Raw genomic sequence first — 24,899 nt, 5'->3', positions numbered from 1 at the left:
TGAGGCCAACATCATCCTGATACCAAAGCCTGGCAGAGACACAACAAAAAAAGAGAATTTTAGACCAATATCCCTGATGAACATTGATGCAAAAATCCTCAATAAAATACTGGCAAACCAAATCCATCAGCACATCAAAAAGCTTATTCACTAACACGGTGAAATCCTGTTTCTATTAAAAATACAAAAAAAAAAAAAAATTAGCCTGGCAAGGCGGCGTGCACCTGTAGTCCCAGTTACTCGGGAGGCTGAGGCAGGAGAATGGCGTGAACCCGGGAGGCAGAGCTTGCAGTGAGCCGAGATCGCGCCACTGCACTCCAGCCTGGGCAACAGAGTATGACTCTGTCTCAAAAAAAAAAGAAAAAGAAAATGGCCATCTTTTCTTTTATGTTCAAAAAACTGTAGTTGCATAACAATAATTCTATAGCCTCTGGTTTTTTGGTGGCCTTCTTTCTCATTCTAATTTAAGAAGTTTGGAGTCAAACCTCAAATGTGCTGCAGAGTAGGTTACTAGACTGAAGGCTCAATTAAAGTCCTCTCACACTGAAAACCATGAATCTTATTTACTGGGAAACCAGGCAGAATTACCTCTCATCTCACTTTAGGATGAACTGCAATTAGGAAAGTCAGTAGGGAGACAATGAGAATCATGACTCAGTTTCTCCTCTCTTTCTCTGTGATGAAGGTGACTTAGTGTACACCTGCAGTAGATACAAAGGTGAGTACATTTCATGAGCCACTTCCCACACACATCAGTTTCAGGCCTGATCGCTTCTAGTATTGGGTCAAATACGAGAGGTAGAAGGTGCTTCCCACCAAGGCCTGAGGTCAGATACCTAATAATTCAACTAAGGAAAACAATCAGTTTAAAAACAACTGTCTCTTTTTAGTCAGAAAAACATTTTATATCTAGAAAGTAACTTATTTGGGAAGAAAAGGGAAACAAAACTAGTGTTAGTTCATTTGTTCACCTATTCATTCATTCTTTTGATCAACAAATATTTGTCGAACATTAGTTATGTCGTAGATACTGTGGTATCTTTGTTTATTATTATTATACTTTAAGTTCCAGGGTACATGTGCACAATGTGCAGGTTTGTTACATATGTATATATGTGCCATGTTGGTGTGCTGCACCCATTAACTCGTCATTTACATTAGGTATATCTCCTAATACTATCCCTCCCCCTGCCCCACCCCATGACAGGTGTGTGATGTTCTCCTTCCTGTGTCCAAGTGTTCTCATTGTTCAGTTCCCACCTATGAGCGAGAACATGCGGTTTTTGGTTTTTATTACCTTACATGGCAAAAGGGACTTTGCAAGTTAAGAATCTTGAGAAAGGGAAATTATCCTGGACCATCCAGGTGGGCCTGATGTAATCACACCAGTCTTTACTGGAGAAACGCAGGAGTCAGGGTCAGAAGGGAAGGTGATGTGATGACAAAAGCAGAGATTGGAGTGATGTGTCCTGAAGGAGGAAGATGGCAGCTGACAGGGGCAAAGAAATATATTCTCTTCTGGACTCTGAAAAAGGAACTAGCACTGTCAATATTTTGACCCTTACCCCAGCGAAACTGATTTTAGACTCCTGACCTCCAGAGCTGTAAGATAATAAATTTGTGTTGTTTTAAACCACTAAGTGTACGGTAATTGCTTATACAGGAATAAGAAATTAAGGCAGACAGCTAGAGGAGTGAGGCTGTCAAGGGAATTAAGAAAGCTAGGAGTTAACCTAGAAAAAACGATGTTTCACGTGTGGGCTCACTAACTTTGAATGATCAGCATGAAAATGAGACAGAATACCTACTAGGCAGTTGGAAATGTGAAAGTGATGCTCAGGCAGGAAAGATGTCAGAGCTGGTGAATACAGAGTTGGAAACACTGTATACTGGAGCAGTTGTCAAAAGTTGGGGGTACAAAACCTATGGGATGCAGCAAAAGCAGTATTAAATTTATAGGTATAAGTGACTACCTCAAAAAGGAAGAAAAACTTCAAATAAACAATCTAATGATGCATCTTAAAGGACTAAAAAGCAAGAGCAAATCAAAACCAAAATTAGTAGAGGAAAAAAATAAAGATCAGAGCAGAAATAAATGAATTTGAAATTAAGAAAATACAAAAGATAAATGAAATAAAAGTTGGTTGTTTGAAAAGTTAAACAAAACTGACAAACCTTTAGCCATACTAAAAAAGAGAGAAGATACAAATAAATAAAATCAGAAATAAAAAATGAGACATTACAACTGATACTGCAGAAATCCAAAGGATCATTAGTGGCTACTATGAGCAACTATATGCCAATTAAGTTGGAAAATCTAGATGAAATGGACAAATTCCTAGATACATACAACCTACCAAGATTGAAATACGAAGAAATCCAAAACCTGAACAGACTGATAGCAAGTAATGAGATTAAAGCTGTAATAAAGTCTCCCAGTAAAGAAAAGCCCAGGACCTGATGGCTTCAATGGCTTCATTGATGAATTCTAACAAACATTTAAAGAGGAACTAATACCAATCCTACTCAAACTGTTCCAAAAAACAAAGAAGAGAATACTTCCAAATTCATTCTATGAGGCCAGTATTACCCTGATACAAACACCAAAGACACATCAAACTACAGGCCGATATCTCTGATGAATATTGATACCAAAATCCTCAGCCAAATACTAGCAAACCAAATTCAACAAAATATTAGAAAGATTATTCATCATGACCTAGTGGGATTTATCATAGAGATGCAAGGATGGTTCAATAAACACAAATCAATCAATGTGATACATCATATCAACAAAATGAAGGCCATTTCAATTGATGCTGAAAAAGTATTTGATAAAGTTCAACATCTCTTCATAAAAACGCTCAAAAAAATGGGATATAGAAGAAACATACCTCAACATAATAAAAGCAATATACAAGAGATCCACAGCTACTATCATACTAAATGGGGAAAATCTGAATGCCTTTCCTCTAGTATCTGGAACATGACAAGGATGCCCACTTTCACCACTGTTATTCAACATACTACTGGAGGTCCTACCTAGAGCAGTCAGACAAGAGGAAGAAATTTAGGACAGCCAAACTTAAATGGAAGAAATCAAATCATCCTTGTTTGCAGATGACATGATCTTATACTTAGAAAAATCTAAAGACTCTATCAAAAAAACCACTAGAACTGATAAAGTCCGCAAAGTTGCAGGATACAAAATCAACATACAAAAATCAGCAGCATTTCCATATGCCAACAGTTAATAATCTAAAAAAGAAATAAGAAAATAATCTCATTTACAATAGCCATACATAAAATTAAATGCCTAGGAATTAACCAAATAAGTGAAATAGCTCTATAATGAAAACTATAAAACACTCATGAAAGAAACTGAGGAGGACACTAAAAACTTGAAAAATGTTCCACATTCATGGATTGGAAGAATCAATATTGTTAGAATATCCATACTACCTAAGGCAATCTACAGATTCAATGCAATCCATATCAAAATACTAATGACATTCTTCAAGGAAATAGAAAAAATCAATCCTAATATTTACATGAAACCACAAAAGACCCAGAATAGCCAAAGCTATCCTAAGGAAAAATAAGAAAACTGGAAGAATCACATTACCTGATTTCAAATTATACTACAAAGCTATAGTAACCAAAGCAGCCTGTAATGGTATAAAAACAGACACATAGAGCAATGGAACAGAATAGAGAACCCAGAAACAAATCCACACACCAACAGTGAACTCATTTTTGACAAAGGTGCCAAGAACATACACTGGGAAAAGACAGTCTCTTCAATAAATGGTACTGGGAAAACTGGATATCATATGCAGAAGAATGAAACTAGACCCCTATCTCTTGCCATATCTAAAAATCACATCAAAACTGATTAAAGACTTTAGATCTATGACCTCAAACTATGAAACTACTATAAGAAAACACTGGAGAAAATCTCCAGGACATTGGTCTGGGCAAAAATTTCTTGAGCAATACCCCATGAGCACAGGCAACAAAAGCAAAAATGGACAAGTGGGATCACATCAAGTTAAAAAGTTTCTGCACAGCAAAGGATACAGTCAACAAAGTGAAGAGACAACCCACAGAATGGGAGAAAATATTTGTCAACTACCCATTTGACAAGGGATTAATAACCAGAAAATATAAGGCACTCAAACAACTCTACAGGAAACAATCTAATAATCTGATTTAAAAATGGGCAAAATATTTGAATAGACATTTCTCAAAAGAAGACACATAATGGCAAACAGGCATAAGAAAAGGTGCTCAACATCACTGATCACTACAGAAATGCAAACCAAAACTACAATGAGATATCTCACTCCAGCTAAAGTGGCTTATATCCAAAGGACAGGCAATAACAAATGCTGGCAAGGATGTGGAGAAAAGGGAATCCTAGCACACTGATGGTGGGAATGTAAATTAGTACAACCACTATGGAGAACTGTTTGGAGGTTAATCAAAAATACTAAACATAGAGCTACCGGCCGGGCGCAGTGGCTCACGACTGTAATCCCAGCACTTTGGGAGGCCGAGGCAGGCGGATCATGAGGTCAGGAGTTCAATACCAGCCTGGCCAATATGGTGAAACCCTGTCTCTACTAAAAAATACAAAAATTAGTTGGACATGGTGGCGCGCACCTGTAGTCCCAGCTGCCTGGGAGGCTAAAGCAGGAAAATCACTTGAACGCAGGAGGCAGAGGTTGCAGTGAGCCAAGATCACACCACTGCACTCCAGCCTGGGTTACAGAGTGAGACTCTGTCTCAAAAAAAAAAATAGAGAGCTACCATATGATTCAGCAATCCCACTGCTGGGTATATACCCACAAGAAAGGAAATCAGTATGTCGAAGAGATATCTATACTCCAATTTTTTTTTTGCAGCACTGTTCACAATAGCTAAGCTTTGGAGCAATGTAAGTGTTCATCAACAGATGCACAGATAAAGAAAATGTGGTACATGTACATAATGGAGTACTATTCAGCCATAGAAAAAGAATAAGATCCTGTCATCATTTGCAACAATATTGATGGAACTGGAGGTCATTATGTCAAGTGAAATAAGCCAAGCACAAACAGACAAACATTGCATGTTCTCACTTCTTTGTGGGATCTAAAAATCAAAACAATTGAACTCAGGGACATAAATAGTAGAAGGATGGTTACCAGAGGCTGGGAAGGGTAGTAGGGGCACTGCAGGGAGCAGTGGGAATGGCTAATGGGTAACAAAAAGTAGAAAGGATGAATAAGGCCTGCTATTTGATAGCACAACAGGATGACTATAATCAATGGAAACTTAATTGTACATTTGAAAATAACTAAAAAGTGTAATTGGATTGTTTGTAACACAAAGAATAAATGCTTGTGGGATGGATACCCCATTCTCCATGATGTGATTATTTCACATTGCATGCCTGTATCAAAACATCTCATGTACCCCACAACGGGTACCTACTATGTACCCACAGAAATTTTTTTTAAAAGGTTGGGGGTAAAAATGATAAAAGGACATATACAAAGAAAGAACAGAAAAGAATCAAGGAACAAAATATGACAACTCCGATTCCGGAGCAAGATGGCTGAATAGGAACAGCTCCAGCCTCCAGCTCCCAGCGCCAGCGACACAAAAGACGGGTGATTTCTGCATTTTCAACTGAGGTACCGGGTTCATCTCGCTGGGGAGTGCCTGACAATCAGTGCTGGTCAGCTGGTGCAGTCGGACCAGAGAGAGCTGAAGCAGGGCGAGGCATCGCCTCATCTGGGAAGCGCAAGGGGGAAGGGAATCCCTTTAGAAACTGAGACACACAACACCTGGAAAATTGGGTAACTCCCATCCTAATACTGCCCTTTAGAAAGGGTCTTAGCAAATGGCACACCAGGAGATTAAATCCCACACCTGGCCAAGAGGGTTGCACGCCCACAGAGCCTCCCTCATTGCTAGCGCAGCAGTCTGAGATCTAACTGCAAGGCAGCAGCAAGGCTGGGAGAGGGGCGCCCGCCATTGCTGAGGCTTGAGTAGGTAAACAAAGCCTCCAGGAATATCGAACTGGGTGGAGCCCACCGTAGCTCAAGGAGGCCTGCCTGGCTCTGTAGACTCCACCTCTGGGGACAGGGCATAGCTAAACAAAAAGCAGCAGAAATCTCTGCAGATATTAATGACCCTGTCTGACAGCTTTGAAGAGAGCAGTGGATCTCCCAGCACGGAGGTTGAGATCTGAGAATGGACAGACTGCCTGCTCAAGTGGGTCCCTGACCCCTGAGTAGCCTAACTGGGGGACATCCCCCACTAGGTGCAGACCAACACCTCACAGGGCGGAGTACACCCCTGAGACGAAGCTTCCAGAGCAAGAATCAGACAGCAGTACTCGCTGTTCAGCAATATTCTATCTTCTGCAGCCTCCGCTGCTGATACCCAGGCAAACAGGGTCTGGAGTGGACCTCAAGCAATCTCCAACAGACCTACAGCTGAGGGTCCTGACGGTTAGAAGGAAAACTAACAAACAGAAAAGACACCCACACCAAAACCCCATCAGTACGTCACCATCATCAAAGACCAAAGGCAGATAAAACCACAAAGATGGGGAAAAAGCAGTGTAGAAAAGCTGGAAATTCAAAAAATCAGAGCGCATCTCCCCCTCCAAAGGAACACAGCTCATCACCAGCAACAGAGAATGACTTTGACGAGTTGAGAGAAGAAGGCTTCAGTTGATCAAACTTCTCAGAGCTAAAGGAGGAACTATGTACCCAGCGCAAATAAACTAAAAATCGTGAAAATTGCCATACTGCCCAAGGTAATTTATAGATTCAATGCCATCCCCATCAAGCTACCAATGAGTTTCTTCACAGAATTGGAAAAAACTGCTTTAAAGTTCATATGGAATCAAAAAAGAGCCCGCATTGCCAAGACAATCCTAAGTCAAAAGAACAAAGCTAGAGGCATCACGCTACCTGACTTCAAACTATACTACAAGGCAACAGTAACCAAAACAGCATGGTACTGGTACCAAAACAGAGATATAGACCAATGGAACAGAACAGAGTCCTCAGAAATAATACCACACATCTACAGCCATCTGATCTTTGACAAACCTCAGAAAAACAAGAAATGGGGAAAGGATTCCCTATTTAATAAATGGTGCTGGGAAAATTGGCTAGCCATAAGTAGAAAGCTGAAACTGGATCCTTTCCTTACTCCTTATACGAAAATTAATTCAAGATGGATTAGAGACTTAAATGTTAGACCTAATACCATAAAAACCCTAGAAGAAAACCGAGGTAATACCATTCAGGACATAGGCATGGGCAAGGACTTCATGTCTAAAACACCAAAAGCAACGGCAACAAAAGCCAAAATTGACAAATGGGATCTAATTAAACTAAAGAGCTTCTGCACAGCAAAAGAAACTACCATCAGAGTGAACAGGCAACCTACAGAATGGGAGAAAATTTTTGCAATCTACTCATCTGACAAAGGGCTAATATCCAGAACCTGCAAAGAACTCAAACAAATTTACAAGAAAAAAAAAAAACCATCAAAAAGTGGGCAAAGGATATGAACAGACAGTTCTCAAAAGAAGACATTCATACAGCCAACAGACACATGAAAAAATGCTCATCATCACTGGCCATCAGAGAAATGCAAATCAAAACCACAATGAGATACCATCTCACACCAGTTAGAATGGCAATCATTAAAAAGTCAGGAAACAACAGGTGCTGGAGAGGATGTGGAGAAATAGGAACACTTTTACACTGTTCCTGGGATTGTAAACTGGTTCAACCATTGTGGAAGACAGTATGGCGATTCCTCAAGGATCTAGAACTAGAAGTACCATATGACCCAGCCATCCCATTACTGGGTATATACCCAAAGGATTATAAATCATGCTGCTATAAAGACACATGCACATGTATGTTTATTGCAGCACTATTCACAATAGCAAAGACTTGGAATCAACCCAAATGTCCATCAGTGACAGACTAGATTAAGATAATGTGGCACATATACACCATGGAATACTATGCAGCCATAAAAATGGATGAGTTCATGTCCTTTGTAGAGACATGGATGCAGCTGGAAACCATCATTCTCAGCAAACTATCGCAAGAACAGAAAACCAAACACCACATGTTCTCACTCATAGGTGGGAATTGAACAATGAGATCACTTGGACTCTGGAAGGGGAACATCACGCACCAGGGCCTATTATGGGGAGGGGGGAGGAGGAAGGGATAGCACTAGGAGTTATACCTGATGTAAATGACGAGTTGATGGGCACTGACGAGTTGATGGGTGCAGCACACCAACATGGCACAAGTATACATATGTAACAAACCTGCACGTTGTGCACATGTGCCCTAGAACTTAAAGTATAATTAAAAAAAAGAATAATAATGTATTTATCATCTAAATACATAAATATAAATATATAATAGCAATAAAAAATATGACAACTCCCACATTTAACAAGTGGCAATACAATGGAAAGGAGCTATTAAAATAATATAGGATATCTGAATAATGAGATAGAGGGAAGCCTAGGAGAGGAGGCAGAGTAAAAAAGGCAGCTTCAGAAAAGTATGTATGTTACAAACCAAGATATGGAAAGGGAACAATCTATACACACATGTATATATTTACATATATGTTTGCACTGACATGTGTTTATGTATGTAGTACAAAGGTCTGGAAAGATTATAACCAAATTATTAACAATAGTTGACTCTGAGGAGTGGGACAAGGGAAGATATTAATGTGAAGGGGTGAGCCTCCTTTTTCTATTTTATAAACTTTTATATGGTAAGAATTTTTTACAAAACTAAGTGCCACTTTTGTAATTTTTAAAAGTTGTTTGTTTTTTGAAGGGAGCATTAAAAAGTCAATGCAGAAGATACAGAAGGAGCAGCCAGGAAGAAAATCAGAACAGTGGTGTTTCACAGAAACCTAAAGAGAAGAGAATTTCACAGAAAAATTAGCAGAGCATGTCAACTACTGATACTGATTAGGGAAATTTAGAAATGTCAAAAGATCTTTCAACTCAGCCATGAAGAGACCACTGCTGATTTTCTGTCAGAGAAAAACCCCAAATATTTTTACATTAAACACTTCATGAGTCAAAGAGAAGTCACAAACCAACTCAGAAGATGTTAAAAACTCAATAAACGTGAACGTAATACATAAAAAATTATGGGATGCAGGTCAAGTAGTGTTTAGAGAAAATTTTGTATCTGTAAATGCTTGTATTACAAAAAAAAAAAGAATCACCAAGTGCAGTGGCTTATGCCTGTCATCCCAACACTTTGGATGCCAAGATGGGATGATCGTTTGAGGCCAGGAGCTTGAGACTAGCCTGAGGAACATAACAAGGCCTCATTACAACAACAAAACAACAAATGAAAATTAGCTGGGCATGGTGGCTGATGCCCACCATGGGCAGGTTGCTTGAGCCCAAGAGTTTCAGACCAGCTTGGGCAACATAGTGAGACCATGACTCTACAAAGAAAGAAAGAAATTAGCTGGTCGAAGTGGCATGCGCTGCGCCTATGGTTCTAGCTACTTGGGAGGCTGAGGTGGGAGGATCACTTTTGCCCAGGAGTTTGAGGCTGCAGTGAGCCATGATTGTGCCACTGTACTCAGGCCAAGGTAACAGATGGAGAACCTGTCTTGGAAAGGGAAGGGGAGGAGAGGGAAGGAAAGGGTAGAGGAGGGGAAGGGAGGGAAGGGAAAAGGAAGGCAGGAATGGAGGAAGGCAGGAAGGGAGTGAGGGAGGGAGGGAAGGGAAGAAAGAAAGGAAAGAAGAAAGGAAGAAAGAGGAAGGAAGGAACGAACGAAGGAAGGAAGGAACGAAGGAAGGGAGGGAGGGAGGGAAGGAACGTGGCTAAGTTTTACATTTTGCTGCTACTCATATCTGATAAGCATAGCAATAAGGTCACCCTCTCTTTGTCCTCTCCCCATCCTGAATCCCTATAGGCAAAGAACAAACCATGTGGCTCCAGGCACAGGGATAAGTTTAGCTCATACTTCCAAACACATCTTCCATTCATTATGTACCCACATCTATTTGAAGACAGGGATAAAAAATTATCTTCTAAAAAATTGCCAGTTACCAATTACTTGTTGTCTCTTACCACTACATGTAAATTCCCCCAAATTATAAATGTTTTAATTGTAACCAAGTACTATCAAAACAGCAATTGTAAATCTATCATCTTTAAATAGATCTTTCATGAAAATAATTTTGCATTTATATTAAAACTATCAATATTATTTTTTGAATCACATAATTTTGAGGAAAAAATGCATTTCCTGTGCGGTTAATTCACCAAGTAAAGAAATCCCTGTAAGGAAAAATCCTTTCAGAAACGTTCTCATCTATTGATGACTGCTTAGCAGCTTCTCTTTCATTTAAACCAAACATAGCCTATATCATCATTTCATGTCTCTTCTCTCTAATTAGATAAATCTGGTTGCTCTTCTCTCTCTACAGATTAAAAGGTTGGGATGTTTTGTTTTTCCAGTATTTCAGAATTCTAATCCTTACAGCACTATGATGACAGGAAGAATTGTGTGATTTAGAGAAGGCAGGCTCCAAGGAAATATATCTAAAGAAAGAGGTCAGGCATGGTGGCTCATACCTTTAATTGTAGCACTTTGGAAGGCCAAGGTGGGGGGATCGCTTGAGCCCAGGAGTTCAAGATCAGCCTGGGCAACATAAGAAGATCCCTGTCTCTACAAAAAATAAAAAAATAGCCAGGTGTGGTGTGTGTGCCTGTCGTCCCAGCTACTAGGGAGGCTGAGGTGGGAAGATCACTGCAGTGAGGTGTGGTTGTGCCACACCATCCTTGGCATGTGTACTCTATCCTCAGTGACAGACGAAGACCCTGTCTCAAAAATAAAAGGAAAAGAGCACACACAATAAGGATATTCTTTTAAATATAAACACACAGATTCCTCTAAAAGATAGTGACCTACTCCAGCTATTTCCAGCTCATGACTTTGACCTCGGCTCTTGCAGGCAACCCTGTTCTTACCCAGATTGGAGGATGCTCGCCCCTCTGCAGCCCGGTCCTTGAGATCCTCAGCAATGCCCAGCTGCTGCTCATGGTACTGTTTAGCTCTCTCCAAATCCTGCATGCACCTGGCAGCATGGCCTAGTCCAGCATAGGCCCGCATCTCAATAGCCTTCTCCATCAACTCCTGGGCCAGCTCCAGGACATAGTTGTGGTAAGACATGGCCTTGTCAAAGTTCCTTCGGTAGTGATAGGCACTGCCCAGGTTGCTGTAGGCCCGGGCCTCTTCTCGCTTGTTCCCCAGGTCCTTGGCTATCTTCAGATGCTGTTCATGGCACTGCACAGCATTCTCAAAGTCACCCATGGCAATATACACAGCTCCCATGTTGCCAAGTTCTCGGGCTTCAGAAAGTTCATCTTTGGATTGCTTGGCAAGAAGAACACACTGTTTGTGACTGGCCAGTGCATTGGGGTAGTCTCCAATGGCTGTGTACACATGGCCCAGACTGCTCAAAGCTGATGAAGCAGCCTGAAGAGAAAAGCATAAAGTGGAGAAATGAAAACACATCAGAATGGTTTTGTATGTTTTGGCAGATAAAATTTTACAGGTTGCTTGTAATTATCCAATCCAATTGCTAATGGTACTTCTATCAGTTTTCCACAGACCTACGCAGAATTGATAAAGAACACATCCAAACAGCAAGTTCCTAATAAAAAACAATGATACTTTAATCAGTAACTTTCTATACCTAATCTTCCTAGAAACAAGTTGTATTACATATAGCCTTCATTTTAAAGACTCATTGACATTTCTAATATTAATTACGATATTACATCTCTGTTAATACCTATTGACCTCTGTGGTATAAGAAAATGTATTAAAAAATCAAAATTAGGCCGGGTGTGGTGGCTCACGCCTGTAATCCCAGCACTTTGGGAGGCCGAGGTGGGTGGATCACGAGGTCAGGAGATTGCAACCATCCTGGCTAACACGGTGAAACCCCGTCTCTATTAAAAATACAAAAAAAAATTAGCTGGGCATGGTGGCGGGCACCTGTAGTTCCAGCTACTCGGGAGGCTGAGACAGGAGAATGGCATGAACCTGGGAGGCAGAGCTTGCAGTGAGCCAAGATCATGCCACTGCACTCCAGCCTGTGTGGTGACAGAGTGAGACTCCATCTCAAAAAAAAAAAAGAAAAAGAAAAAGAAAAAGAAAATCAAAATTAATTACTACATATAACAGACCACAGGAAATTCATAAGAGAAATCCATGCTTGGCTTTTTGCACTCCTGGGTATTTTTCTATTCTTGTCTTCTTCCACAGTAAATGGATATCTTAATGGTAAGAGAGATGTTTACCATGATGCTGATGATTTTGTGACCCAGGGCTTACTGGAGAGGGTCCTGCTCTCTTATCTTTGTTCCTTCAATGTAACTTCATCAGTGTTGGTTACTGTGGAGGGCTTAGATTTGGATGAGTCTCAGAGGAAAAAAATGGTTGGGTTACAACCTGCACTGCACTCTGAGTGGGGTGGTCTCCATTAAGCCTCACCACCCCTTTTCAGGCTCACGCTGGCTCTTCAAGCATTTCTTTTCCTCCCTAGAAGCACTTCTAATCCCAGCCTCTCTGTGCAGAGAGATGCCATCTTCCTAGTCCTCTCACATTGCTTGCCACTCATTCTTTTTTTTTTTTTCTTCTTATTTTGGCCAAGGAAAAGTATGCAAACCCTTTTTATCTTAAAGGTTTTAATGAAACTGACTCTATGCTGGTGTAGTGAACCACAAAGGGACAACGAAAATACAGGAGATGTTACATGGTTTCTAGAATCTTAAATACTTGCAGTCTTATATTCTAGTCCTTGGTTTCTAATTTCTTTGCAGATATAAAAGGGAAGTTATGCTGGGATTTTTCTGCCCTTCTTTTTATCCTAAAACTTGGAAGCTTGCCTACCCTTTCTTTCCTTCATTACCTGCCTATGGCTAGAGCCATGTGGCTGCCTTTCTTCATGATGCTCTCTCTTAGTAAGTGAGTATGTGATCCTGCCAGAACAAAGGGTGTACTCTGTTACATATAGGCAAGTAATTTTCCTAAGGGCCTCCTGGCTAGGGAATAACAAGGAGGGGATGCTGTCCCTCCTGGAGTAAGGGCATTTCTTTACGAAATGTGTTCTATGTCTGTGTACTTCAGAACACTTTTATTAATATTTTATAGATATAAGCGATTTTCTACCCTATTTTCTTTGCCTGTGAAATAGCAGTTCTTGATCAAAATGACTGGGGACACTTTTTTTTTTTTGCCCTTCTTATAATTTTTTATTGTTATTATTATACTTTAAGTTCTAGGGTACATGTGTACAACGTGCAGTGGTGCTTGCAAATAGCATATTTGCAAAAAAAAAAAAAGCCCCATATTGTTTTAAGTTGCTTTTATCATTTTACAGATGTTCTAACAAAAAGACTTAGAAAATAGAGAGGAAATAAATACTTAGAAATTTACTTTTCTGTTTCTTTTTTTCTGAGTGGTGGAGAGCAGAAACAATTCCATGCAAGTCACAATGCTGCAGCAGTGTGCTTCTGGCAGAAGCAGCAATGAAGTCAACAAAGAGCATGTCACTTGTACGTGTACTGGCCTCAAGCTTCTACTTTGTGAGCCTCTTTGGGGCTGAGGTTAGGACTTCATGTCAACACATTGTATAAGGGACTTTCTACTGCTTCTACCTCCACCCATACTCTATCCCCCAAATCTTTTTTTCCTCCTTTGCTGCAGGCCTAGAGACTCAGCCTCCTTCCTCTACTTCAGTAGTTGGTCCTCCCTTATTCTTTGTGGGTTCTCCACCACCTGACTAGGGAGGACACAACCCACTCCTACCCAGAAATCTTTGTTACCCTCAAAGCAAAACATGCAGGCTCTTTGACTATGGAATTATTGTAGCTTAGAATCAGATACACCTTGTTCAGAACTGCACTGCCCTTTACTAGCTCTGAGAGCTTTAGCAACTTAACTTCTCTGAGCCTTGGTTTTCCAGACATTTTTAGGCCCAAGCAGCAAGCCAGGAACAGAGTATTTTCAAACCCAGCCATGAGCCCCTGTCAAATATGTAAACCATATATAATTCACTAGATAATTCCAAATAGTAGATCTGGTTGGAGGCCATGAGCCTTTGAACACTGCATGGGATAGATTTATAGGTCTCGGGGCAGGCACAACACCCCAGGCGTCGCTGTTCTCAGGAACTTCTGGTTTATGGCAACTCCAAATGATAGCCCTGGGATCTTCTGCTTCTGGTTCTTCATTTCTCTAAATGCCAGGGAGACATAGGAGCTGCTTGCTAAAGCTCTCTGAACATAAGGAAGGGAATATTTAGGCATTTCTCCTCTGGGGTGTGGGGGAAAAAGGGAAAGATTATTACACTGGCTCTTTCCTGGCATCCTCCAGTTACCAGGCAGTGCTGCCAGGCTGGGACTCTTCATGACGGGTGTCCTGGAAGTCAGTATCTCTAGAAAGGATGTAATTTATGAAGCACACATCACTGCCTCTGAAACTAGAGAGGCAGCTTGGTACAGTATAAGAATGGAACAGGATTTAGCATCAGAGGCCCTGGCTATGTAACACTAATAAGTCTTTTACTTCTTCACTCCTGTTTTCTTTATTTGTAAAATGTTGCTAATGACAATACTGTACATACTTCACAGGGCTGAGATGGCATCAGATGAAGCAGTGCGTGTGAGTGCCTTTAGTAAACTATAAAGTGCTCTGTGAATGCATCACTAAGGTGTAGATGGATGTTTTATGACTGCAAGATGACTGGGCTGAGTTCTGTTAGCAAGCAGAAGCTAGTAATGGCAACTGAAAACATCAATCATTATGACCAAACATCTATATTCCTATCAGTTGCTACAGGAAATAAAGTCCAGTGTTTTACAGCCCCTGGGCAAATAACATGTGATGATATTTATCAGCTAAGTGAATTACAAATTAATCACTTGTCTTTGTTCCTGTTCCTGTAGAATAAGCTTAGATCTGAAACATGGTTTCAGGCTGTTAATGAGAATCTGAAGACCCACTATCTATGGGGAATCATAGGCCCCACCTCAAGCAGATGCTGCATTTGCCACCAAGGTTCATGCTGCCTTTGTATATTAATATCTTTGAGATTTCTGTGCTAGAATAGCAGCAGCTGCTTCCCACAGTGGAAATATTCTGGAACATCTGTATTTGAATACTAAAATGCATACAAACAGTTATGCTAACAAACTATCTGGTTGGAATAAGACAATATTTTTCTCTTTCTACAAGATATAAATTACTCATGTTCTTGCCAAAGTATAATTTCCAGCTGCAGATTTAGGCACATAGGAGTCAGTTACCTCTTGCTCTGTGACCTGAATATTTACAGAAGAATTGCATCTGACAAGTTAGTTTCATGTGATATAAAACTAGAGTAAGAAATTTGTTCATATTTCTTCAAACCACCTTTAAAGGTTTTTAGTTTGAGAAATAAAGTTTAAACTACCCAAACTATAACCACATCGATGACACTGCCATTAAATATTATGCTGAAGATTTAAACACGTTTTCCTTCCATCTAGCATGTTTCTCCCTTACCATATGTATTTTTCATAAGGGTTACATTTTGTGGGAGGATTACATGCTTATAGTGTTATACACAGAATATTCAATATAATTGCTGATTGATTCACTACATGCCATTGGAAAAATGGGAAATGTACCTGCAGCTAGTACCAGAAATATAGCATTTCTTTTTTACTGCCCGAATCTACATGTTCCGTGTGTTCTCTGCCAGTTCAGTGCCCATAAACCCAAAGTCCTAGATTAACTGCCCACAACCCAATAGGCAGAGATACATAGAAGAATAAGTATAGACTCTGGAATCAGGCACTCACTGATTCAAATAACACACTGTGATAACACACATTTGGAACATCTTTGAGACTTAGTTTCCTCATCTGTAAAATGGGAATATTAATATCTTACAGAGCCTTCACGAGTACTAAATAATATAGTATTTATAATGACCCTGGTTCAGAACTCAGCAATAACAAGATGCTCAAAAATTTTAGATTTTAGTTTTTCTTCCTATCCCACCCAAGATAATACTCACTTAGCTTTTATTCATTTCAAAGATGTGATAGAAGATAACCAGAAAATAAACCATAAGGTTATGTCACCACAACTAAAAAGACAATACAAGAAGCTTGCCCCACTGATGGTAAAAAATGTCATCAACTTCATATACTGAAGACCAGCATATGATTCATACTGCTCTTCTGCAAATATATGCATAAGAAAATTCACCCTTGTAGTGCAGCACCACTGGTGGGCACCTGTAATCCCAGTTACTGGGGTGGCTGAGGCAGGAAGACTGTTTGAGCCCAGGAGTTTGAGGCTACAGGGAGCTATGATCACACCACTGCACTCCAGCCTGGATGACAGAGCGAAACCCCATCTCTTAAGAAGAAGAAAAACTAAGAAAAATCCACCCTTTACTTAGGGACATTTTGGAATCCAACACATATCCAATACATAATTCAACACATATACAATTAGATGTATATCCAACACATATACAATTAGGTGTATATCCAACACATAATCTTGGTAAATGCACTTTACTTCAAAGAGTGAAAGTTTAGGCCGGCATTGGAGTGTTTGGAGTCTGTTGGTTGGTTTGTTCCTTTGTTCATTCATTCTTGCATTCAAGAAAATTCTCTAGGCCCAGAAATAAATTCATGTACCTATAGCCAACTGATTTTTGACAAAGTTGCCAAGAACATACATTGGAAAAAAAAGGTAGTCTCTTCAAAAAAAAAAAAAAAAAAAGTGCTGGGAAAATTGAATATTTACATGCAGAAGGATGAGACTAGACTCCTCTCACCATATACAAAAATCAATTCAAAATAGATTAAAGACTTAGCTATAAAACCTGAAACTATGAAACTGCTAGAAGAAAACATAGTGAAAAAGCTTCATGAAATTGGGCTGGGCAAGGATTTTTAAAACATGAGCTCAAAAGCACAGGCAACAAAACCAAAAATAGACAAATGAGATTACCTCAAACTAAAAACTTTTCACAGCAAAGGAAACTATTAAGAGAGTAAAGAGACAACCTATACAATGGAAGAAAATATTTGCAAACTATATACCTGATAAGGGATTAATATCCAGAATATGTAAGGAACTTAAACAACTCAACAAGACAAAAACAAAATAACCCAATTAAAAAATGGGCAGGTCGGGCCTGGTGGCTCACACCTGTAATCCCAGCAGTTTGGGAGGCCGAGGCAGGTGGATCTCCTGAGGTCAGGAGTTCGAGACCAGCCTGGCCAACATGGTGAAACCCCATCTCTACTAAAAATACAAAAAATTAGCCAGGCATGGTGGTGCATGCTTATAATTCCAGCTACTCAGGAGGCTGAAACAAGAGAATCGCTTGCACCAGGGAGGCAGAGGTTGCAGTGAGCTGAGATGGCGCCACTGCCCTCTAGCCTGGGCAACAAGAGCAAAACTCTGTCTCAAAAAAAAAAAAAAAAGGGCAAAAGACCTTAATAAACATTTCTCATAAGAAGACATATAAATGGCCAACAGGTATGAGAAAAAAAATGTTCAACATCACTAATCAAGGAAATGCAAATAAAAACCACAATGAGATACCAGTTACAAAGGCTATTATAAAAAGATACATGAAAACAAGTGTTGGTGAGGTTTTGGAGAAAAGGGAATGCTTACATGCTACTGGTGGACTTGTAAACCAGTACAACCATTATAAAAAACAAAGTGGAAGCTCCCTCCTCGAGAAACAAAAAAATAGAACTACCATATGATTCTGCAATCCCAATACTGGTTATATATCCAAAGTAAATAAAATCCGTATGTCAAAGAGATTATCTGCATTCCCATGTTCACTGTAGCACTATTTACAATGGCCAAGATAGGGTATCAACCTAAGTGTCCAACAAGAGATGAATGGATACAGAAAACGTGGTATGCATATACAATAAAATATGATTCCATCACAAGAAAATTAAAATCCTGTCATTTGTGACAACATGGACGAACCTGGAGAACATTGTGTTAAGTGAAATAAGCCAGACAAAGAATGACAAATTATGCATGATCTCATTCCTATGTGGAATCTGAAAAAAAAAAAAAAAAAAAAAAGTTGGTACTCTAGAAGCAGAGAGTAGAACAGTCCTTGCCAGAGACTGCAGGGGAAGAAAAAAGGGAGGATTCTGCAGGGTTGGTTAACAGGTACAAAGTTACAATTAGATGAGAGGAATAAATTCTGGCGTTCTACTGCACAGTAAGGTGACTATGGCTAACAATAAAATACTGTATATTACAAAACAGCTAGAACAGAGGCTTTTGAATGTTTCCACCACAAATAAATGGTAAATGCATGAGGTAATGGATACACAACTATGACTGGATTATTATACAACATAGATATGTATCCAAACATTAAATTGTACACCATAAATATGTACAATTACAATGTATCCATTAAAAAGAGAAATAAAATTTTTTAAATGAAAATTCTCCAGACTCACCTAAATATAACAACTAATCTTTGACAGCATACAAAGGTAGTCACATGGAGAAAGGATAGTCTTTTCAACAAATGCTGCTAGAACAACTGGACATCACATGCAAAAAAATGAATTTAGACACAGACCTTACACATTTAACAAAAATTAACTTAAAATTGATCACACCTAAATGTAAACTGCAAAGCTACAAAATTCCAAGACAATATCAGAGAAAATCTACATGACCTTTAGATATAAGACCAAAAATATGTTCAATGAAAGAAAAAATTAAGTTGAACTTCATTAGTATTTAAAACTGTGCTATGCAAAAGATAGTGTTAAGAGAATGAAAAGTCAAGCCACAGATGGAGAGAAAATATTTGCAAAACACATATATGGTAAAAGACTTGTATCAAAAATATAAAAGCTCAATAAGAAAACAAACAACTTGGTTAAAAAATAACAAAATATCTGAAGAGACATCTCATTAAAGAAGATATGCAGATAGCAAGGAAGCATATAGAAAGATGTTCAACATCGTATGTCATTAGGGAACGGCAAACTAAAACAACAATGAGATGACACTACTTACATATTAGAATAGCTAAAATCCAAAAGAACTGACAATATCAAATGCTGACAAAAACGTGGAACAATAGAAACTCTCATTCATGGCTGGAAGGAATGAAAAATGATACAGCCACTTTGGAAGACAGTTTGGTCATTTCTTAGAAAACTCAACATGGTCTTATGATGTGTTCCAGAAACTGTACTCCCAGGTATTAACTAAAATGAGTTGAACACGTGTCCACACAAAAACCTGTGCATGACTGTTTATAACAGCTTTATTCATAATTGCTAAAAACTGGAAGCAAATAAGACATCTTTCAAAAGGTGAATGCAGAAATAAACTGTGGGATATCCATACAATGGAATATTATTCAGGGCTAAAAACAATGATCTATCAAGCTGTGAAAAGAAATGGAAGAAATTTTAAATGTATACTGCTTAGTCAAAGAGGCTTGTCTAAACAGGCAACATATTGTATGATTCCAACTATATTACATTCTGAAAAAGTCAAATGTATAGAGAGAATAAAAAGATCAGCAGTTGCAAGGGAGTTGGGGGAATGGAGAAAAGATGGAGCACAGGGGATTTTTAGGGCAATGAAACTATTCTGCATGGTAATACGGGACACATGACATTATAAATTTGTCAAAACCCACAGAACTATACAATACAAAGAGTGAACCCTAATGTAAATATTGAACTTTAGTTAACAATTATATATCAATATTGGTTCATCAGTTGTAACAATGTACCATACTAATACAGGATATCAATAACAGAAGAAAATGATTGGGGGAGAGAGAAAGGATATGTGGAAACTCTACACTATTTGTTTAATTTTCTGTAAACCTAAAACTGCTTGAAGAAAAGTATATTGGGCCAGGTGCGGTGGCGCACGCTTGTAATTCCAGCACTTTGGGAAGCCGAGATGGACAGATCATCTGAGGTCAGGAGTTTGAGAACAGCCTGACTAACATGGTGAAACCCCGTCTCGAAAGAAAGAAAGAAAAGAAAGAAAGAAAGAAAAGAAAGAAAGAAAGAAAAGAAAAAGAAAGAAAGAGAAAGAAAGAAAGAGAAAGAAAGAAAGAAAGAAAGAAAGAAAGAAAGAAAGAAAGAAAGAAAGAAAGAAAGAAAGAAAGAAAGAAAAAAAGAAAGAAAGAAAGAGGGAGGGAGGGAGGGAGGGAGGAAGGAAGGAAGGGAGGGAGGGAGGGAAAGAGAGACAGAAAGAGAGAGAGAAGGAGAGAGAAGAGAGAGATGAGGAGAGAGAGAAGGAGAGAGAGAGAGAAAGAAAGAAAGAAAGAAAGAAAGAAAGAAAGAAAGAAAGAAAGAAAGAAAGAAAGAAAGAAAGAAAGAAAGAAACAAAGAAAGAGAAAGAGAGAAAGAAAGAAAGAAAAAGTAAGTTAGCCGAGCGTAGTGGTGCATGCCTGTAATCCCAGCTACTCAGGAGGTTGAGGCAGAATAATCGCTTGAATCTGGGAGGCAGAGGTTGCAGTGAGCCGAGTTGGCACCATTGCAAACCAGCCTGGGCAACAAGAGTGAAACTCTGTCGAAGGAGAGGAAGAGGAAGAGGGAGATGGGGAGGGGGAGGGGGAGGGAATTTGAAAATATATAAATTGGAGTTTTCCTCCTTGGGGGAATGGGTAATTCTAGGAAACGGAAACAGCATTAGCAAAGACACAAAGTATGTCGGAGTGTGTTATGATTGAAGAATAAGAAGACATTTATACCTGGGAGCAGGGGTAGTGGCTGGAGAGGAGTTTGTAAAGGTAAGTTTAGATGAATTCTGTCTGTCCATCAGTTTGTAAAATCTAAAGCATTTTTCATATATGTTGTTTCATTGATTATTATAACAAACCTTTTAAGTGTACATTATTATTTCACCCATTGGTGAGATAAGTCTAGACTCAAAGAGGCAAAGACTCAAAAGAGATAAAGTGGCATGTCTAAAAGTACACAATTAATAACAACACCAGGGTTCAGATCCACATATGTCAGACTCTAGCCCTTGCGCTCTTTTGACTACATAGTTTAGCCTCTATTGATGAATTTGCAATCCCCATAGATAGGGAATGGGAGCCACAAAAGGTTTAAGTGGGGAAGCGACATGACCATTTGTACTTTCACATATTTCCATGAAGTAGATGAAAACTAGGAAGATCTGTAATCACAACAGCAACAAAATACTGTATAAAATAATGCCTAACAAAGAATACAATTGCACTAATTTTAAGCACTAATTTAAGCACTAATAATACTTTTAAGTAGGTTTTTTTTTAAGCACTAACAATACTTAAAGTAGGGTTTGGTTTTTTTTTTCTTTTTTCCTTTTGAGACAGAGTCTCGCTCTGTCGCCCAGGCCTGGAGTGCAGTGGCACAATCTCAGCTCACTACAACCTCCGCCTCCCAGGGTCACATGATTCTCCTGCCTCAACCTCCCAAGTAGCTTGGATTACAGGTATGTGCCACCATGCACAGCTAATTTTTTTTTGTTTGTATTTTTAATAGAGATAGGGTTTTACCATGTTGGCCAGGCTGGTCTTGAACTCCTGACCTCAGGTGATCCACCTTCTTCAGCCTCCCAAAGTGTTGGGATTACAGGCATGAGGCACCACGCCTGGCCTAGGGTAGTTTTTAAGGCCATTCACAAATGCTGACTTCTCTCTGTCCAGGCAGGTAAGATTACACATTGCTGCCTGCATGAAGTCAGATGTAGGTGACTATGTGACCTGCTGTGGCTAATAAATAGGATCACTTCCAGGTAAAGTTTTAGAAATCAATGCATGTATCACCACATTCTCTTTGCTATAGACTGTTCCAACAGAGTTGATCTTCAAGGGAGAATGATGGCAATGTGGAATAGATCCCTGGGCTGATCTGTAATGAATATACAGTGGGCACAAGAAATAAACCTTTGTTGTTTTAAGCTACCAAAATGTTGAGATTGTTATTGTAGTATATCCTGGTCAATCCTGACCAATACAATACTGAGCATAAATTAATAATTTCATGCTCCAGTTATCATAGTTATAGTTAACACTATCTAGTGATTCTACATGTGCCAATTAACACAGATCTCCAGATGATAAAATTTTGCACATTTTTATAGAAAAAACAAATTTAAGAATTAGGTTCTAAAATCAGAGATTTAGCTAATCTTTGAAAACTTGTATTAATTTAGATACAAAGGTCTGCCTGGTAGTAACTTATCCAGATTGCAGGGCTTTCAGGGAGAATCAATAGCTACTCAAAAATAAACCTGTAGAAACAGAAAACTGAATCATGTTCTTGGAGTTTAGTCTTAAATGACATATACTCTCTATTTAATGAGAGTATTACTGCCTGAAAATCTACCCTTAATGCAACTGAGCTGATGAAATAATTGTATATAAAAGGTTAAATAATGTTCATAAACTTTAAGTTGCTTACTCAATAGTCACACAAAATTAATTGCACAAGAATAACCAAATACATTTTATAATCTATATTATTGAAGACACTGGCCATGATATCACCCAATATCATCTTTACAAGGATGATGGAAATTTTTTTTTCAGATCTCAGTGCTTCCACCGAGCAGCTACTGTGGTTTTTATCTTAAGAAAAATGTGAATCTTTGAAGTGATCACATTTACTTCTTTGCAGGGCCACCAGTAAGCTTGTGACCAGATGCAGAGCCTCCCTTTAACAACCAGATAGAATCCTAAAGTATGAACATAGTCTGCCCTAGTTTCAGTTCATCATTTGGCCCTAATCCTTTCATTATTCTGATCTCTCCCATTTTAGGATTTGCTCCCACAGATCCTTCTTGGATCAAAGTGGACCAATCAATGAAATATACACACAAAAAACACAATTAAATATTAAGAATCTTGGTAGGGAAAAAACTTCCTGAATGGGATCTCTAAAAACTGTGAACTCACATCCATGGACTACAAAGAAGAGGCTTAAATACCACATAAACAGGGAAATTTTTAATTACATGGTCTTTAATGGTCTTAAATTATTTCCACACTGTATGTGCTCAATAGCTGGTGTTGGCTTTACTACCATCAATCTAACCAGTTTGTTCCAATGCCTAAGCCTAGGGTTGGAGGTATATTTTGCAATCATTGCTGAATAGAAAATAGTGATTTGTACATATCTAAATTCTTTTCTACCTTAATAGTGGGAATAGTTGGTTTGATTCTATTACTCTGAGCTTAGAGAGCTGTTAGTGATAGTTACAGCTTCTCCATGGTAACCTGTCAGCCTTTTCTAATGCTGTGGGACCAGAGGAGCTTTCATAATAATTATTTTTATCAAAATTATATTAGGGTTGGAAGAACAAGATGTCAGAAAGATCTATTGCCTAGACCTAAGAGTTACTATCACAGGTGATAAATTGTTTATAATGCACAGCATTAATACAGCAATCTTTTCAAATCAAGAATTTGTAAATGTCCTTTGCAGATGCAAATTAACAGATTAATAAGAAAACAAGCTTTCTGGTATGAGAAGCTGGAATGACAGATTAGCTATTAAGAGCAATTTATAGGTCATAAGATATGAAAGTTGGCAAGAAACACTACCTCTGCTGGCTCTATAAATAGTAAAACTGCATTTAGTTTCCCAGAGGTATCCTGTTAGACATTTTAATTATACCATAAAAACTTCCAGAATTTATAATGATTTCATTTTTTTAAAAACTTGATGCTCAATGTAAACTTGATGCAATACAACAGGCATCTGTGCTATGTGCTATAAATGCCAACTTGCAGCCAATGAAGAATGCATGCTACTTCCTCCTGAAGGACTATAAATGGTGAGGCTGATGAAAACATCGGAGGAAATAAATGTTACTCCCTGACACCTCCTCTAGGATATTTAAGGATTCTCCTCTTTCACATGCTAACACCTTCCATTGTAGCCATGCTATCTATCTAGGAAGACGTTTACAAAAGACTGCCTTCTAGCTGGGCATGGGAAGGCCGAGGCTAGAAGGATTGCTTGAGCCCAGTGAGACCCTGTTTCTCAAAAACACAAACAAACAAACAAACAGAAAACAAAAAATGAACTCCATTCTATGTAGCTCTTTGGCCACAAAGTGATGACTACATAAAACTTCTAGAGTCTTGATAGTTCTATTAGGGAGTCGAGTTTGTTTGGGGTTAAATTCTCTCACTCACTTGAAATAATTAAGATTATTTTTGGAAATTTATTTCCTACTCTCAGTCTCACCTAAATTTTCATTTTTACTTGGGGGAAGTGGAGGGTGGATAACCTAGCTTCACAAGCATTTTCAATGATACAATTCACTAGTTTCTTATGGAATAATTTGACCTGGATTAGGAAACATATTCTATCACGATGCTATCCAATCAAAACTGTTCCAGTCCACACTTGCCAGCCAACCTGAATTTCAGTGGGCTATAAAACATTATTCTGTAGGGAGTTGGAATGTAGTCAATCACCCTTCAAAGACAGTATTTACACCAAATCATAAAATCTGGCTTTGGCAGGGCAGGATATAATGAAGAAACTCAGAGAGAGAGAGATGGAAAACACACACGTGTACAAGTGCACATATGAGAGGCAGAGAAAACGTTTCTGGAAGGAAGAAAACAAGAAACCTTTAAATTGGGTGAAAAGGGATCCTCAAGGTTCCTGGAGAGATTTTAGAGAATTAAGAAACAACTGAGAACTTCTGGCTTCCATCCATGAAAGAATATCATTACAGCCTTCCTGCTAAAAAAGATAGCTCCTAATATA

General features: G+C 38.8%; 1 protein-coding gene across 6 annotated transcripts in view; it reads right to left on the bottom strand.

Moving 5' to 3' along the window:
• TTC28 (tetratricopeptide repeat domain 28) overlaps nucleotides 1-24,899 on the bottom strand; it is a 718,240-nt gene that overhangs the window by 169,109 nt on the left and 524,232 nt on the right. For all 6 annotated transcript variants that reach the window (XM_015149977.3, XM_077950259.1, XM_077950260.1 and 3 more), the window contains one exon: nucleotides 11,055-11,562. In XM_015149977.3, coding sequence (XP_015005463.2) covers nucleotides 11,055-11,562 — 508 coding nt within the window. The remainder of the gene's footprint in view (nucleotides 1-11,054; nucleotides 11,563-24,899) is intronic.

Source organism: Macaca mulatta, chromosome 10, assembly GCF_049350105.2.
Source record: "Macaca mulatta isolate MMU2019108-1 chromosome 10, T2T-MMU8v2.0, whole genome shotgun sequence".
NCBI classification, from domain to species: domain Eukaryota; kingdom Metazoa; phylum Chordata; class Mammalia; order Primates; family Cercopithecidae; genus Macaca; species Macaca mulatta.
The sequence above is the reverse complement of the archived record's forward strand: the minus strand, read 5'-3'. Positions and strand labels throughout refer to the sequence as shown.